At 41.2% G+C, this 15,456-nt stretch overlaps 2 protein-coding genes across 2 annotated transcripts in view; one reads left to right on the top strand and one right to left on the bottom strand.

Annotated features, from left to right (window-relative positions):
- The window catches only part of EIF2AK4 (eukaryotic translation initiation factor 2 alpha kinase 4), a 38,613-nt gene extending 30,684 nt beyond the window's left edge, over positions 1–7,929 (top strand). Inside the window, exons 33-39 of the mRNA XM_030451705.1 lie at positions 339–451; positions 1,970–2,028; positions 2,894–2,991; positions 4,139–4,207; positions 4,807–4,851; positions 6,104–6,228; positions 7,390–7,929. Coding sequence (XP_030307565.1) covers positions 339–451; positions 1,970–2,028; positions 2,894–2,991; positions 4,139–4,207; positions 4,807–4,851; positions 6,104–6,228; positions 7,390–7,444 — 564 coding nt within the window. The 3' untranslated portion in view covers positions 7,445–7,929. The remainder of the gene's footprint in view (positions 1–338; positions 452–1,969; positions 2,029–2,893; positions 2,992–4,138; positions 4,208–4,806; positions 4,852–6,103; positions 6,229–7,389) is intronic.
- SRP14 (signal recognition particle 14) lies at positions 5,972–12,406 on the bottom strand. The gene is made up of 5 exons (XM_030451708.1): positions 12,310–12,406; positions 11,699–11,771; positions 10,918–11,030; positions 9,892–9,924; positions 5,972–9,549 (listed from the first exon to the last, which is right to left on the bottom strand). Exons 1-5 carry the CDS (start codon positions 12,331–12,333, stop codon positions 9,460–9,462), a joined length of 333 nt encoding a protein of 110 aa, XP_030307568.1. The 5' UTR covers positions 12,334–12,406; the 3' UTR covers positions 5,972–9,459.
- Between the last annotated feature and the right edge of the window lie 3,050 nt (positions 12,407–15,456).

Raw genomic sequence — 15,456 nt, 5'->3', positions numbered from 1 at the left:
TTCCTTAACTAAAAAAAAAAAAAGCCACAAACCAAAAATGCAAATATTGGTATTTGCACCTACAAACCATTCTGTTAAAAGAATAATTTCCATATATTAAATACAAGTAGCCAAGCTAGTTCAAGGTTTGGGAATGCAAAGAAAATTAATTGGTTAAAAAATAATAACAATAATCAATTTAATTGGCTGTGACTGATGGATTGGTAATGATGGTAGGTTCCTCCCTTTGACTATTTCATATTTAATGAATGAATAATACAGTTTTGCTTTGATTAAATTTGAGAAGTTTATCCATATGCTGTGTTAACAATTTTAAGAACCATTGAACTTCATCATAGGTGAAATCCTTTGAGAAAGACAGACAGACAGAGAAAAGGATTTTAGAATCTGACTTAGTAGATCACCTGATCCAGAAACTGAAAACTAAAATCTGTGATGAAAGATGCAGTAGGTAAGTAAGGTAACATACAAATTTGTATATTCAAAATCAGAAAAGAAACTGTTTCTCTTAATGAAATAATTTCAATATATGCTTTATTTGATAAAGAATAAGAAGAGCTTTGCATTATTCCTTCTGAGGGAAAAAGAAAGCAAAAAGGCTTGTTATAGAGTGTTATTAAGAGACTGATTTCCCTAGCTGATATTACATTCAGATATCTATAGTGCTTCATAAATGCAAAGGCTGTGCAGTTATCTAGCTCAGATGCTGCTGGCACATCTGTATTGTTTGTATACAGGACTGCCTGCAAGTCCCTGTCACTGACCAGAACTCAGTCACGTTTGTGTACTGTGTAATCAAAGAATGAAAGCAGGAGACCCCTTCCATTCTGAGGCTGTGCTGAAATGGTAAAAATGAAGGTGTAACTGTAGCAAACCTGTATGCTTTGACTGGATGAAAGTTATGCCTGGGGAAGACTTAAGGAATACAGAACACCCTGACATCCTATCTTTGTTTAAATTAGTGTTTGTTGTCACTGGTAGAAATTATTACGGAAATCACAGGAGAGGTTATAGTCACTCTGTGTGCACCAGAGCTGCTACTCACACATCCCTTTGTAAATATATCATTATCCACACTTCTGTATGTGTGCGTGTGTGTGCGTATGCATGTGAGTACTGGCAACAGCAACAGATGTTTTTTCACACAAACTAGAATTCAGAAACTAACAGATTTGGCATACACACTATTTCTGAATAGACTTAACAATAAAGGGAATAGTTAAGGTGAGAAATGCTTAAATTAAGCAGTAGTTTGTGCAGGTGGTTGACACCTCCTGCAACCCACTTCTTCATTCCCCTTTTCCTGGTCTCAGCCAGTCTCAGCACTTAACTTTGCAACTAACCTGATACTCATGTGGATTGTGACAGACCTACAGCATCTATTAGAAGCTGTAAAAGAAAACAATTCTTTCTAAAAGTTACCTTATTTCTAGAACCTGAGACGAGAATATAGAAAAACCTGTATTTGGCAATTGTAGTGATTGTAATAACACTGTCAGATTTCCTTGTTAATTAATCCTGAATGTGGAAAAGTAAAAGGATTCAAACTAATTATTGAAAGCTTCTTTGAATATGCGTGATCATAAGCATATATACTATTTTCCTACTTCATATTATTTTACAGAAAACCATTAGGAGTTGTAAATTAAATTAATTCAGAGAACATATTCTCACAATATATTCTAGTGTTAGGATTTAAATCACGCTTGTGTGATGGGGAGCACATTTTTTTTCTATCCATAGGAACATAAATTTATGGAGACTTCCCAGAACACATCTGCAGATTAAATTCTGTACTGGAACAGAGGGGAAATCCTACAATAGTACATTACAAAATCAGATCCAGATGCAATCCTTATCTGTTGAAATTAAATAAATATGTTTGTATAATAATCTAGAACCATGTATTATTGAAATATTTCTGCATTATTGCAAGTTTGTTTGACTAACTGTCTTTGTTTATTTTTAGAGAAACCTCAGATAATATTTCAATACCAAATCAAAAGGGATCATTTACTAATATTTCAGGTATTGAGTTCTCTAGTTATAGAACATAAAAATTGTTTCTCTTTCTGCTTATAAATTGTTTTATGAGAAAGTATTTAAGAACATAAATTTTACCAGCATTACCAAAGTTAGAACAAGAAAATGTTTTCTAGCAGTGCTGTGGTTAGAGACAGTTCCTCTTTATCTTGAATACTGTTCCAAGTGATCTGATATAAATTTTTCCCCAAACAAATTAAGTGCTCAGACAACAGTCAGAATATTCCCCATGTTAGCATTCACTGATAAGAGTAATTTGGAGTGGAGCCAAAAATTGTGTATTTCCTAGCTCAGGCAAAATTCAGTGTAATCTTGATGAAATGTTATGTGACCTATGATTATTAGTGTTTGATTAACTTGGGGTTTATTTTGTGTGTGTGATTAACAGAAGCGGCAATTTGAATTTCAAAATAAGTAATTTCAAATTTTAATAACTGTTCCTTGGGAGAGCTGGGGTTTATTGTTTGTTTTGTCATTGCCTCTGCTATGGCACTGACTGACCAATAGCTGTTTTATTCTTGCAATAGCTTTTCATTTTTTCATACTAGGTATGCTACATTCCTCTGTAAAACTCTGCAAACCATGTGGAACCTTTTATTAGTTGCAGGGAACACTGATGTAATATGCCAAATTCCTTAGTCTTACAAACCAGTCCTTCAGAGTCATGAGTGATCATTTAAGAATTCACATTCACATGTTTCACTTTCTTGTCTGCTTAAATGACTTTGGGGTTTTTTAGCTGCTTTCCAAGCCTTGTAATATACAGATCTTAGCTTACTAATATTTGTGAAATATCTGGCACTTCTTGTGTAAAGAAAGTATAATTTTAAACTATGTGTTTACATTTTAGGTGCACTTGAATCACATGGAAGTCTTGTAGTGCCTAACGTTAGTGTTATTGCTCCTGAAAAATTATCTGCCAGTGCCAGGCGTCGCCAGGAAATTCAGGTACACACACAACAAATGCATATTAAGAACTTATCCTTAGAAGCTACTGGATGGTAAAATCTATACTTTCATTATGACCTAATTTACAGAAGTACATCCTGTTATTTATTTGGAAAAGAGACTAAGGCAAAGATGACCTTTTTTAACATTTTGGATCTTGGGAATTATCTGTGGCATAGTTGTGGCTCACCCATCATTGTACATATATTAGAAATCTTATTTTACTAGGAACCATGGTTCTGGTATTTTTTTTTCTTTTTTTTTTTAATAAATGCGTGTTAAAGATGCAAGTTCAGCATGCTTTTGATTTGTAGTATCTTTTTCAACATGGTCCCTCAAACTAAAGGTCTAAGAAAAAATTACATATTTAAAAATATAAAACAGCCCACCCTGCCTAATATGTCATAATAACAGAATATTAAATTATGCTAGAAAGAAATGTCAGGGCTTCCTCACTGAGTATTATTGGCTTCAAGATAGAATACTTGGTAAACAAGAACTGAAATTGTATCCCCCTTTTTAGTCCAAATTTGGGTGTGCAACAACAACAAAAAATTCCCCTGTAAATAGCTCTCAGAACCCAAATGAAGGAGTGGATCCTATTTTCTGAGCTCTGAGCTTTTGTTTCTCACTTGCTGTTTTCAGCTTTTTAATAAATAAAAGCATCTTTCCAAAGGTCAAAACACACAGTAGTGCAAGGCTGCATCTATATTTATGAAGTGCTTATTTTTGTGGGATTACTGGCTTACTCTTGAGAAAAGTGTTAAAAGGCATGACCTGTACTTTGGTTTGGCTTTCAGATCAGTTACACATTCTCACATTCCTCTGGAAAGTTAACTAATGCTCAGAAACAGGCATTTTTTAACTACATATGTGAGAATTCACATCATAATATGTGTTCTGTCAGTTTTAGTACAGTACCAGTATTACCAAGTCTTCACCCATTGCTGCAGGAGTGGCTCAGTCACAGTCTCCCTCCTGTCTACCTCATCAAGGATTAGTGTGGAACTGTTACTGAAAATTACATTAAATATAAATTTTAGTTTAAATATTATGTAGTTCTGCATCATCTATGAAACAAAGCAAGTGTTCCAAACCTGTGTCACAGAAGCAGTGTATTTTATTTTTGCCCATCTTTTGTTGCCAGGTGCAAACAAGACTTCAGACATATATTTCTAGCCTGCAACAGAAAACAAGCGAGATTGAGATTTTAGCAGTAAGTATTTGGTGGAAGCCTGAATTATTTTCAAATTCTTAATTGACCTGGATTGACCTTAATTGGCCTGACCTACAGACAGTTGCTGTCTGTAACAAGTTTCTGCCATTAGCTCAGCTTTGGATACCAAATGAATCAAAGACTCATGGCATGTTTCTTTAATATTTGAATCTGATTGTGTGTATTGGACAGTTGGATAAAACAAAATTTAGGAAGAATATATTTGTGAATATAGTTGCAAATACATAGTTGTAAATCTGTACTATGCTAACTACTCTGGTAGATTTAGTATCTTTGTCCTGCTAAATTTGCTCTTACATTTAAAGCTATGTAGCTTTTAGACTTTGCTGACCATGTCAGCAGACTTTAAAATGCTTTTCAGGAATCACACTGCCTATTTGCCTACACCTGTATGGAACTTTGCATAATGGAATCTGCCATCAACAGTTTGTGTAAAATGCTTAAAACCTTGGTAAATACCCAGCTCTATCAGCATAAGTGCTTCTTTGGAAATCAAAGTATGAATCCCATCAGTATAAGTGATCTCTAGATGGCAAAATCATCACAGAAATATTGATTTCTTGGTGATATTTTTACAGGTAGATCTGCCAAAAGCAACTGTGATACACTTCTTATCATTAAAGGTAAGCAATTAAATACTGTTATTAAAACTCTAATTGAACAATACATGATAAATTCTTTTCCTAATAAAGTGGAATATAAAATTCACTCTTAAGAAGTTTGAATTACGTCTGAAAATTTTTGGTTGTTTTTTTTTTTTACCGAAAGAGCTTGACTGCGCCTAGAAACACTTTGTCAGGTTACACAAGACACCATTAGCCAGTCCTAACCCAAAGCTCTGTTAAGTCATGTAGTGAAATGAGGCAACCAGGTGCCACTAATTGCCAGGGAGTGGCCATGAGCTTGTGTTAAGCCCACCTGTGCCTGATTAGGGTTTTATTGGCCCCCTAATCCTGCTCATGCGCAGTGGGGGCCCTGCCCTGATCAGGCACAGGTGGGCTTAACACAAGCTCATGCCCACTCCCTGGCAATTAGTGGCACCTGGTTGCCTCATTTCACTACAAAGTCATACTGCTCATTTTCAGTACCAGTAAGAATTAACAGCAGTTCCAACAAAGGTGTTTCTTGAAGCTGTTAAAGAACCCAAAACACAGAGGGAGTTGTTTTGAGTAGGTAAAATGTCTCTTAGTGAGGCAAAGATAAAAAGGGGATATATAATTCTTGTACTGATGCCTTTAAGAACTCAGAAACTATGTGATGAGGAGAAAAAAAACACCAAAGGCAAAGCTTTTTTCTTTCCTCCAATGACAGCAGTGACTTTAAAGTCAGAAGTTCTTACTAGAGAGATGGATTGGCATCCTGCCTGGAAGTGAATTTAGGACTTTCATAGCTTACATCTGCTCTGAAGCAGTGCTCAGTTGGTAATCAGACCCCAGCAAAACATCTGAAAATATTTTCAAAATACTTAGTTTATCCAGTCTGTCCAAACCATTAAGATATTTTATCACCAAAAATAACATTTTTTTTTAAATGTGAAGAATTGTACATGCTCAGCTTGCACCATTCACTTCTGAGCAACATTACACCACAGTTCTCGTGTTCTGTCCAGCACAGCACAACTGGTAGAGCCCTTTTCATTGCTTACACATTTTTACCACTAAATTGTTAAAAAAACTGACCACTAAATTCTTAATGTTTTCTTAAAATAAATAAAATTGCACATGTTGTTTATATGAATTCTGCTTTAAACCTGTTTAATTAAGAAGCATTGACATTACACAATACTCAAAAGACTTAACTTTTTTGGGAGAAAGTCTTTCCTTCACAAGAAAATGTAAGACTGCTTTTCAGGTCCTTGTCAATTTTTCTTCTTAGTTTGATGGAGACAGACAAGCCTTTGATGCTACTGTGGGACAACTGATGTCACGATGGCCAAAACAGAGATGTTCGTATTTACAAGAAATTTGTGATGAAATTTACAGTATCAAAATGGAAAAGAGGTAAATTTGTTAAGCTCTTATAGGTACATAAATCTTGTTATTTCTGCATTTAAATTTCACTGAATAAGCTGCTCTTGTCTTCCTCACCCTGAGAAAAAAAAATATTCAGGAAATGTGCAGTTCCTTGAGTACTGTGGGAAGAGCACTGATCATCTAATCCTCACTTGTTGTAAAATGTGAATTCTTGGCCATGTAAATTCTTAATTTTTCTAAGCATTGGCAAGAATTGCTGAAATCTGTTGCCACTTTTAGCCCACTTGCTGCTTTGTTCATAGAAATTCAATAGCAAACAACTATACACACTCAGGTATCCTGCTCTTCTACTACATAGTAACCTTTTCCCAGGGGAGTGACTCATTTTGCCTTCTAAACTCACGGGCACATTTAATTCCTCTTGCTTTGAAGGAAGACAGTGAGAATCTGGCACAGCTGACAGACTGTCCAGCTCTAAGCAAATACAATGCATGCTCTTCCTACATGCAGAGTGAAGCCTCTTTTCTAAGCATAAGAACATTTATGTTCAACTTGTAGTCTCCTTGTTGAATTATGGCTACACTGAAACACAGTCTAACCACATCAAGTTCTAAGCCTCTTAATTTACTGGTACAGTTAGGTGAGACCCAAATATTTACATCCTATTGTGGGTGTAATTTATAATACATTTTCTTAAACCTCATTTAAAAGTGAGACTAAAAGTTAACTTTGATTCCCTTTCGAGATTCCTTTTTCTTAGCACCAAATTTGCTTCAGGTTTGCTAATTTTTACTAAGGCAACTAAGTTATCGAGTGAAATATCTTTTTTAATTCCTGTGGCTTACAAGGCTCTGGCCAAATGGTATCAAATCATTATATACAAATAATCTTTCATGCAATGTTGGGTTTAAATATCATGCAGTTCCTGACAAAGTCTTCCTTTCCCATTTGATGCCTGCACACAACCCACTGCTTAGCCAGAAGCCTTCAGGTCATTGAATGAAAGCTGAACAGGCTAGATAAATGGAAATAGGATAACGAGGCAAATTGCAGACATAGCCAGAAACCTGAAATACTGCTTTTCTACTGAATCTTTGCTGTTAGCTTACTGCTAAGATTTGCCACAGGTGCTGTCCTTTTTGAACCTCGTTTCAAAATTTAAAACTTACCTTTTCTTTCCCCCTGCAGGGTTCCTGCACTTATCCTGTACAGTTACCGAGATGAATACAAGATTCTGTTTTAGTACTTAAAGCATCTTTTATGGGATGCTTTTACAATCAGACAATAGTGTTTCATCAGAAGGAATGTCAAAAAGCTGTAGTAATGCAAGACAGGCAACTAATGCCTTTCTATGTGTCCAGATTGAATTTCACTTGTAATATAAAATTGTAAATTTATGTCAAAAAGTGGAAATTAATGTTTTATAGGCAATTAAGGATCAAGTATGATTACAGCCACAGATGTGTATTATCATGTAATTTTTGCCCTTTATGCCACAAAAGACATTACTAGCTGTGCAGATGTAAAACTTTTTTTTTTAATACAGTTTTGGAATGCCTTTTATATTAACATGCAACCCTAGTATTGAAATTAGAAACTCAGTTCAAGGATTAAGAGGATGGATTTAATTTTAACATTTTAAACTTACTTGAAGAAGGATTTTTATGTAATAAAAGGATTGGCTACTGAGCCTTCTTGGAATATGTATTAAAAGCTTTTTGTGGTTTTGGTTTGTATTTTGGTTTAGTGTTTTATACCTGTAGATTTCAAGCTGAGAGGGTTGTTTCAAGACTAACTGCCTATACTTAGAGGAAATATTTCAGACCCAGAAGACCTGATCCAACACTTTTAGGAGGAACAGTTAAACTGCATGTGCTAGAGGAATTACCAAAGTTTTGAACTAGTTTTGTTCACGTGGGCTGTCAGTTTAAGTTGGAAGGTAAAGTCATAGTAATGATGGGTATCTTGTACACCTTCTTGAAGCCAATCTGTAATGCAACCCCATCAGGAAAAGTGAAGCTGAGAAAATCTGAAGATGAGTTCCAGCAGCCATAGTTAAGTATGCATTGTAGTTCACATCAGACTACTTATAATATTGGAGTGAATATATGGAAAAGGTAGAGATTTCTGAAAATATTGTAGTGGTTACCCCCCCTTCCCTACCTCATACCTTGTTTTAAACATCTTACTCCTATTTCTTTCTCTAACTCAAACAATTGCCTTTAATGCTGCAGGTTCACTGCATAAAGAAATACCTACTTATTTTTCCTGCCCTTTTATTGTAGTAAAGAGGAGGACTAAGTTCAAATACATAGAGGTAACTGTAAAGACAAACCCAAGAACTTCTGAGAACTGCAAGAGCTGGTAAGAGCTGCTTATGAAGTAGCATCAGGGGCACCAGTCCTAAAGGCACAGATAATGGCAGCAGTCCTAGCCATTCACCAAGACAAGTCACATCAGTCATTAAAACCAAATCCATTTCTCATTGTTTTTAATTGCAACAATTAAGTATTCACCTTTTACATCTGTTCATTTGAAGGAGCTACTTTAAAATGTGAAGTATGAAGAAATTCAGATCCCTGAATATACTGAAAGATGAAGCTTAAAAAAAAAAGTTTAGATGACATGAGCATTTTTAAGCCATGTCTGAAGGGAATATGATACAGTCCTGCCCTTGCCCCACTTGAGTCAGGGTCTGCACAGCTGGATCAGCATGGAGTGAAGGCACAGCTGCCTGGCTCTGCCAGAGCTCAAGCACTGTACTGGCTGCCTTAGGAGTATGTGCACTGCATCATGTAGACACATCCCTCAAGATAAGACAGAAACAGGAAAGCTGTTGTTCCTGATAATGTATTGGCACCCACCTTCCCTAATACAACTGAGGCTTATCTATAAAACTGGGCATCTGTGACTGAAACTCCTGCTCCAGTCTCACTTTGCTCCTGGTATGGTGCATTTCTCTTCACCCTGTGTTACCCCAGAAACAGGTTTTACACTGGTATAATACAAAACAAACAGCAGTACAAGTACAAAACTAGTTGGCAGATAAGTGTAAAGCTATTCCAGTATAACTGTAAATACTCCTGCCATACAACAATCCACGGAAAGCACCTTCTGTTTTTAGTTTAAACAACAGTACTGATTGCATCCCAGTATCCTGCTGGAAGGAAAGCCAAAGACAAGTGGTAACTCAAAAAGAAATGGACTTTGCTTTGAGAGAGGGTCAAGTCTGTTACAGTGATGGCAGGACACTCTTCATCACTGTGTTGCTTTACTCTTCTTGTTTTTGCTTTTCTTGTCTTTTTTCTTCAAGCCATCCATGTTAGCTCTCAGCAAATTTGAGTATGCCTGAATGAAAAATTGGAACCATTAAAAGGATGAATAGTTGAGTGACAATACACCAGAGGTAACATTTTTAATACTACTGGTGGAAAAGCATCTGCATCTTCAGTTAAGAGATTTGTGCTCTTATGCCCTAGACTGAGAAACTGCTGTTCCTAAACCAATGCAAAAAGTTAGATTAAAATACAATGGGATTTTTTTGCAAACCAACACAGGTAAGATGTATGGCCTAAGGTTAATCTGTATGGCAGTTCAGCACTGAACTGACCCATTCATAGCTGTTCAGTGACTCCTACTGACCACTCCCCAATACCAACAGAAAAAAGATAAAAGGCATACAAAACTTACCATCTGGAATTTATTTACTTCCTTTGAGCTCACCTACAAAAGCAATACTGGAGGTTAACCAAGAAAACACTGGCTTCTATTACAAACCAAGTATCTCTACATGTTTACCCACCAGTGACCACTGACCCACCAGTCTTTTTAGCAGCAGTTGGATCAACCCATCCCATTCCATGGTAGTTGGGCTGCACTGACTACATCCTAAGACCTCACTGATGTAGAATCCTCTGTAACCCATTTGTCCCAAGTCCATGTTTTCAAATGGGAAGAATGTGAGGAAACGTTCTATGGAAGGTTTAATTTACTTGTAGGACCACAAGATACGTTGCAGCCCAGATTCTGCTAGAGTCAGATAAAAGTTTTTCTCAGTCTCTCATTCAAAAACACATATCAGGTTTTCAACAGCTAGTTAACATTTCCTGAAATACAAATAGCTTTGTAAGTAAGAAAAAAAAAATAGGTAAGCTAAGCAAGATAAAGGCTTAGAAGAGTCTACCCATGCCCAGAAGTTCTTGTCAGGGAACAAGGAACCCTTCCCTGCTGTTTCACAGGTTGGGAACATTCTATACTTTCCTGGGTTGTAAAAACCTCCAGTAATTCCATCAAGGTCTATAGGAACCTGAGGCCTGAGCATGGGTCTGCAGGATTGCCACATAATTTGTTCTTGCACTGTGTATCTGCCCCCTATCTCTAGAAGGAATTCCCCCTTCCCTCCAAACAATTTCACCTGACTCCAAACAGCAGCTGGGGTCACCCAAACCAGGCAGGGTCCCCTTCTGCTGTCCTGCAATGCCATTCTGACGTAAAATCCAGCATACAGAACAAAACTGTAAGTTACTGTTCCATCTGTCATGCTGAGTTAAGACTTCAGATTAAGTGTAACATTTCACATCCCAGCTCAGGCTGTGTGCTTAGCTGCCATGTGGTTTCTTTGGAATTGGGCTTAGTTCCCATTTCACCTAAAACATGGGGCACTAAATAAATACCAAGTAGGGCCACTTAGCTTTCTAAACCAAAGCTGTCACTTACCACTGTGCTAATTTTCTTCTTTCCATCAGTTGCTCTTAGCAGACACTTATTGTCTGCTGGTTCAAAACTCTCAGCATGGCCTTTGCGTGGGACTGGTTTTGTTCTGCCATCGTCTGTACCGAGAGACACAAAATGTTTATTCTTGTTTCACTAAAATCACTGGATGCCTCCTGACATGTTAAAAACTGCTCATGAGGAAGCAAGTAAAACACCTTGGAATTTAAGGCCATCTCCACTGACATTGCTGCCAAATTGTTCACAGAAGCCTTTCCTCTGTAGTCCCAGAAGGATCTGTTCCATTAACTATACCTGCCAGGAAAAAAACTTCTTCCCATGACATCCCACATGAAGTACCAGCTTCAGCAGCTGTGTTTCAATTGCCTGTCAAACTGCAGGTCTGGAGCCCTGACTTCTTATGGAGTGCCAGCTAGCCAGAGGCCAGAGAAGCATAAACACACAAAGGCAACACTATAATTCTTTTCTAGAAATCTAAGGATTTCCAATTACGGTTTAATAATTAGAAATTCCCAGTATTTCCTGCAGTTTGAAATACATTCTTAATTCAAGGCTATTAATTGAATTGATTGACTGATTTCTTCATATAGCTACCCCTGTTTTCAGATACTGCGAATTACAACTCTCTTTTTAAAATACTTGCTAACAGTGTTGCAAGCTTGATCTGTGTGAACCCCTCTTTAGAATCACAGATTAGTTTGGTTGAGAACGACCTTTAAAATCATCAAGCCCAAAGCTTAATCCAGTAACAAGACTTAAAACTTACATTTCTTCAGCGTTATGAAAACACTCCCCGAAGTTCTGCACTTTTGAAAGAGTCTGGTAAGCTCTGTCAGGAACTACAAGGGAAAGACAGAGAGACCCCATCCGTGGCTGGAGGCTGCTGTGCCCCCTGCCTCCTTACCCAGCCAGCACCCCGGCCTCGCTCCGCCGGCGCTGTCACCTTAGGCCGTAAGGGAGCTCTCCCAGGCCCGAGCGAACAAGCACGGAGCGAAGGAGAACTCCAGAGTTCCCAAAGCTGAGGCTGTAGGACAAAGGGTACCGACCAGGGCCGGCCCAGCCCGAGTCCGGAAAATTAGGTCTAAGCCCGCAGAGCTACCGCGGCCCCAGCGTTCCCGTCCTCCTTCCCGTCCTGTCTCCCTCCCTCGCCCGAGTCCCCGGGTACAAGGATTCCGGCTCCCCGCTCCCACGCCGCCTGGGCAGGGGAAGGGACAGCCCCGAGCGGCCCTGCCGCAGCCCGGGGCCTTGCCGGCTCCCCCTCCCACCGCGGCCGCCACAGGGCGAGCCCTACGCGGCCGGCGACCCGACGATTCCCCGAGTGCCGCCCGGGAGCTGGGCTGCGGCCCGGTCCCGGTCCGGTCCGTGTCCCGTCCCCACCTGCTCGCTCTCCAGCAGCACCATCCTGCACCCGCAGACCGGAACCGCCGCGCGCACGCTGCCACCCACCCGCCGGCGCACGCGCACCAAGGCAGGGGGCGGGACCGCGGCCCCGAAGCCGCTCGCGCTGCCGGGGGACGGGTACGGGCGGGGAGGTGCCTCGCGCCGAGGGGGCGGGGCGAGGCGGGGAAGTCCCGCCCCTTGGCCGGGAGCGCCACGTCAGCCTCGCGCTGCCACCGCCCCGCCCCGCCCCTTCCCGCGGGGAGGGGGGAAACGGAGCTGCGGGGACCGAGGCGGGGGATGGCGGCACCGTGGGGCACCGCCGGTACACGCGTACCTTTCGGTGTGCTCCCTGCGGTTGTCCGGCACCGGCCGCAGTGCGAGTGTCTCTCAGGCAAACCACTCGTGTGCGCGCAGCCCAGGGCAGCGGCACCGGGACTTGGGCTCCTTTCCGCCGCCGGCCCGTGGCCGCCGTGTCTCCCCCCGCAGGGACTCGGGTCGGGACGGTGCCCTGCCAGCAGGGCTCGGCTGGCCGGGCTGCGGGACGCTGGGCCGGGAGTGGGAGGAGGTGGCGAGGCAGCTCTGAGTGCGGGGCTCCCCTTCTGCGGTCCCGGCTGCGTGTGCCTCGGGCTCCCCAGGCGCCGGGAGCGGCTGCCGAGCCCTGGTGCCACCTGCATGCGGGGAGCTGCGGCCGGCAGCCATTTCCTGCCCAGCGCCGCAGTGGCGAGGTCTTGGGCGGCCAGAGGTGTGATGTGGGACTACATGAACGGCCCCCTAGATTTGTGTAAGGAAAGCGAAGAGGAAACCAAGATCTGGATGGGGTGGGGCGCGTTTCACACCCGAAACACTTGAGGCTCCCGGGGCAGATTATGGAAGGGGTGAGTTTTCTGTCCGGCCCAGGTTAGCTGGTCTGGAAATGCTGCAGAAATAGCGTTTGATCCAGCGCCTTTTCATGTATTGCATTAAGAAAATTTTTTTTGTTCCTCCATGGACCCAGCAAGTGGAATACAGCGGTTTGCTTACTGATAAAGGCACTAGTTGTTCTCAGGCTGAGGTGCTTGAGACCCTGCGGAATCCATGCAGTTCGTGTAGAGGCTCAGGACGGCATGATAGAGCTGAAATACCATCTTGCGATACCATTCTCACGGTGAGGGTGTTGTTTCGTATGGAAAACAACTCGTCATAATCAGAGAGTCCAGTGGCTCCGAGAGTTTGCCATCATTTGCTCTCCTTTTGCATGTTAAGCAAGAGGCAGTAGAGGGTGCTGTGATCGCACACAGAAATGAAGCTGCCTAAGGAACAAGGAAACAAATGCCCACCAGCAGGTCAGCACAACACGGCCAGGGCTTATCAAATGTATCAGGTTATTAAGTTAACTCCCATTATGTTGGAGTTAAAGCAAGTGTAGAGGTCCAACACTGCCTTTCCCTAACTGTAGATGAGATTATCCTCCTGATGTTTTTGCACTTGTGTTATTTGCAGTTGAAGGGGAAAGCTTCAGAAAAAATAATTTTCTTTGTTTCTCAGAACATAAAAAACTTACAAAAGCTGAAGTGAGGAATTATTATGTTATTTAAGTCTTCTGAAAATGGGCATTCTAAGGGGACATCATCAGTCCTGTGGGCAGAAGTGCTGACAGGCCAAAGCCTTGTACAACTGTAGAAAGTGATGGTCCCAGCCTCTGAAGATTTACAGTCAGTGTCCACAACAAGTGAAGACAGGTGGATGCAAGGAGTCATTGCTGACACCTACTTCCTCTAACCCCACCCTGTTACGGGGAGCAGTCATAACAAACTCCTAATTACCGGAGCTTGTTTTGTCAGAAATCAGGGTAGGGTTGTGTTTTCATGAGAGCTCTGAAGGAGGAGGATGCAACATAACTGCAGATTTTTTTACGCAACTTGTGAAAGAAGAGCAGAAATGGAAAAACTAAAACAATTGCAACATACTCCCCCTTGGAAAATACCATGGTCACAGACACTGGAAGGCAGGAGAAATGCATTTCCACTCTTTCTTGCCAAAAGAGAAGATGGGTGGTCTTGTAGCTGAAACACTGGGACTACAACTCTTGTCTGAATTTTGGCCCTTGAGTTTACCATGGAAGTCTCATGTAGCCTTGGATCAGTCTCCTAACTTTCCTGTACCACATTTTTTCTTTCATAAAGGTGGAGAAAGATACTTATTTATTCTCTGCACCTTTTACACAAAAAACCAACCAAGCAAAAAAAAAAAAAAAAAAAAAAACCAAAAAAACCAAAACAAAACCCCCAAACAAACAAACAGACAAACCCCTGTAGCGGGAGGAGCCATTCTTGCTCCTGAAGCTCGACGAGCTGCTGGTCTCTTGCAGGACTCCAGCCACCACACAGCGCTTCCAGGGTAGAAGTGTAGCAGGAAGAGCCTTTCTTGCTCCAGAGGCTCGACGAGCTGCTGGCCTCTCCATGCCTCGCACCAGAGTGAGCTGAGCTTCTCTGTGTGGGTGTGTGTTCCACCTTTATTGGTCCCCTGATCTTGCTCATGCCCAATAGGGGCCTGTCCTAATCAGGCACAGGTGGACTCACACCCACTCACTGGCAATTCGAGGCACCTGGTTGACAATGTCTCTCTACAAACCCCAAAAACCTATCAGTGTCTGACCACAGATTTCTTCTCCCTTTTGTATAAAAACCCTTATACCATTATCAGGAGCTACACTGGTGTGTGCCTTTGGTATACTGTGGGCATAGTCACATCCACCTTCATGTAGCTGAGGCCTCAGAAGCTCTACAGCTACAGCATGGGAGACTACACAAAGATATTTGGCATCTACCTATCCAGGGAGATTCCTTGTAGGAATCTGTAACACCAGAGCTCCTGGTACTGCTGTATGCTGGGAGAGGGAACAAAGGGTGAACCACTATGAAGAACTCCAGAGGTTTCCATTTTTCAAATCTGTTGTTTTATCAGCAGTTTTTCTCCAAATAGATTTGTCTCACTGCTAGTAAAAGAAGTGGCTCCACTCAATTGCTGAATTTCTCTCTGTGTGAAGGGAGGAGGATTTGTGTGTGTGTGAGCTTATCTTCCTGATCTTGAAGTTGTTTTTCCAGCCAGAATGTCACAATTTAATTGGGAGAGAACCCTTCATCACAACTTGCAAACAAGGTGAAA

Source organism: Calypte anna, chromosome 5A (genome assembly GCF_003957555.1).
Source record: "Calypte anna isolate BGI_N300 chromosome 5A, bCalAnn1_v1.p, whole genome shotgun sequence".
Classification (NCBI taxonomy): domain Eukaryota; kingdom Metazoa; phylum Chordata; class Aves; order Apodiformes; family Trochilidae; genus Calypte; species Calypte anna.
Note: the sequence above shows the minus strand (reverse complement) of the source record. Positions and strands in the feature narration are given on the sequence as shown.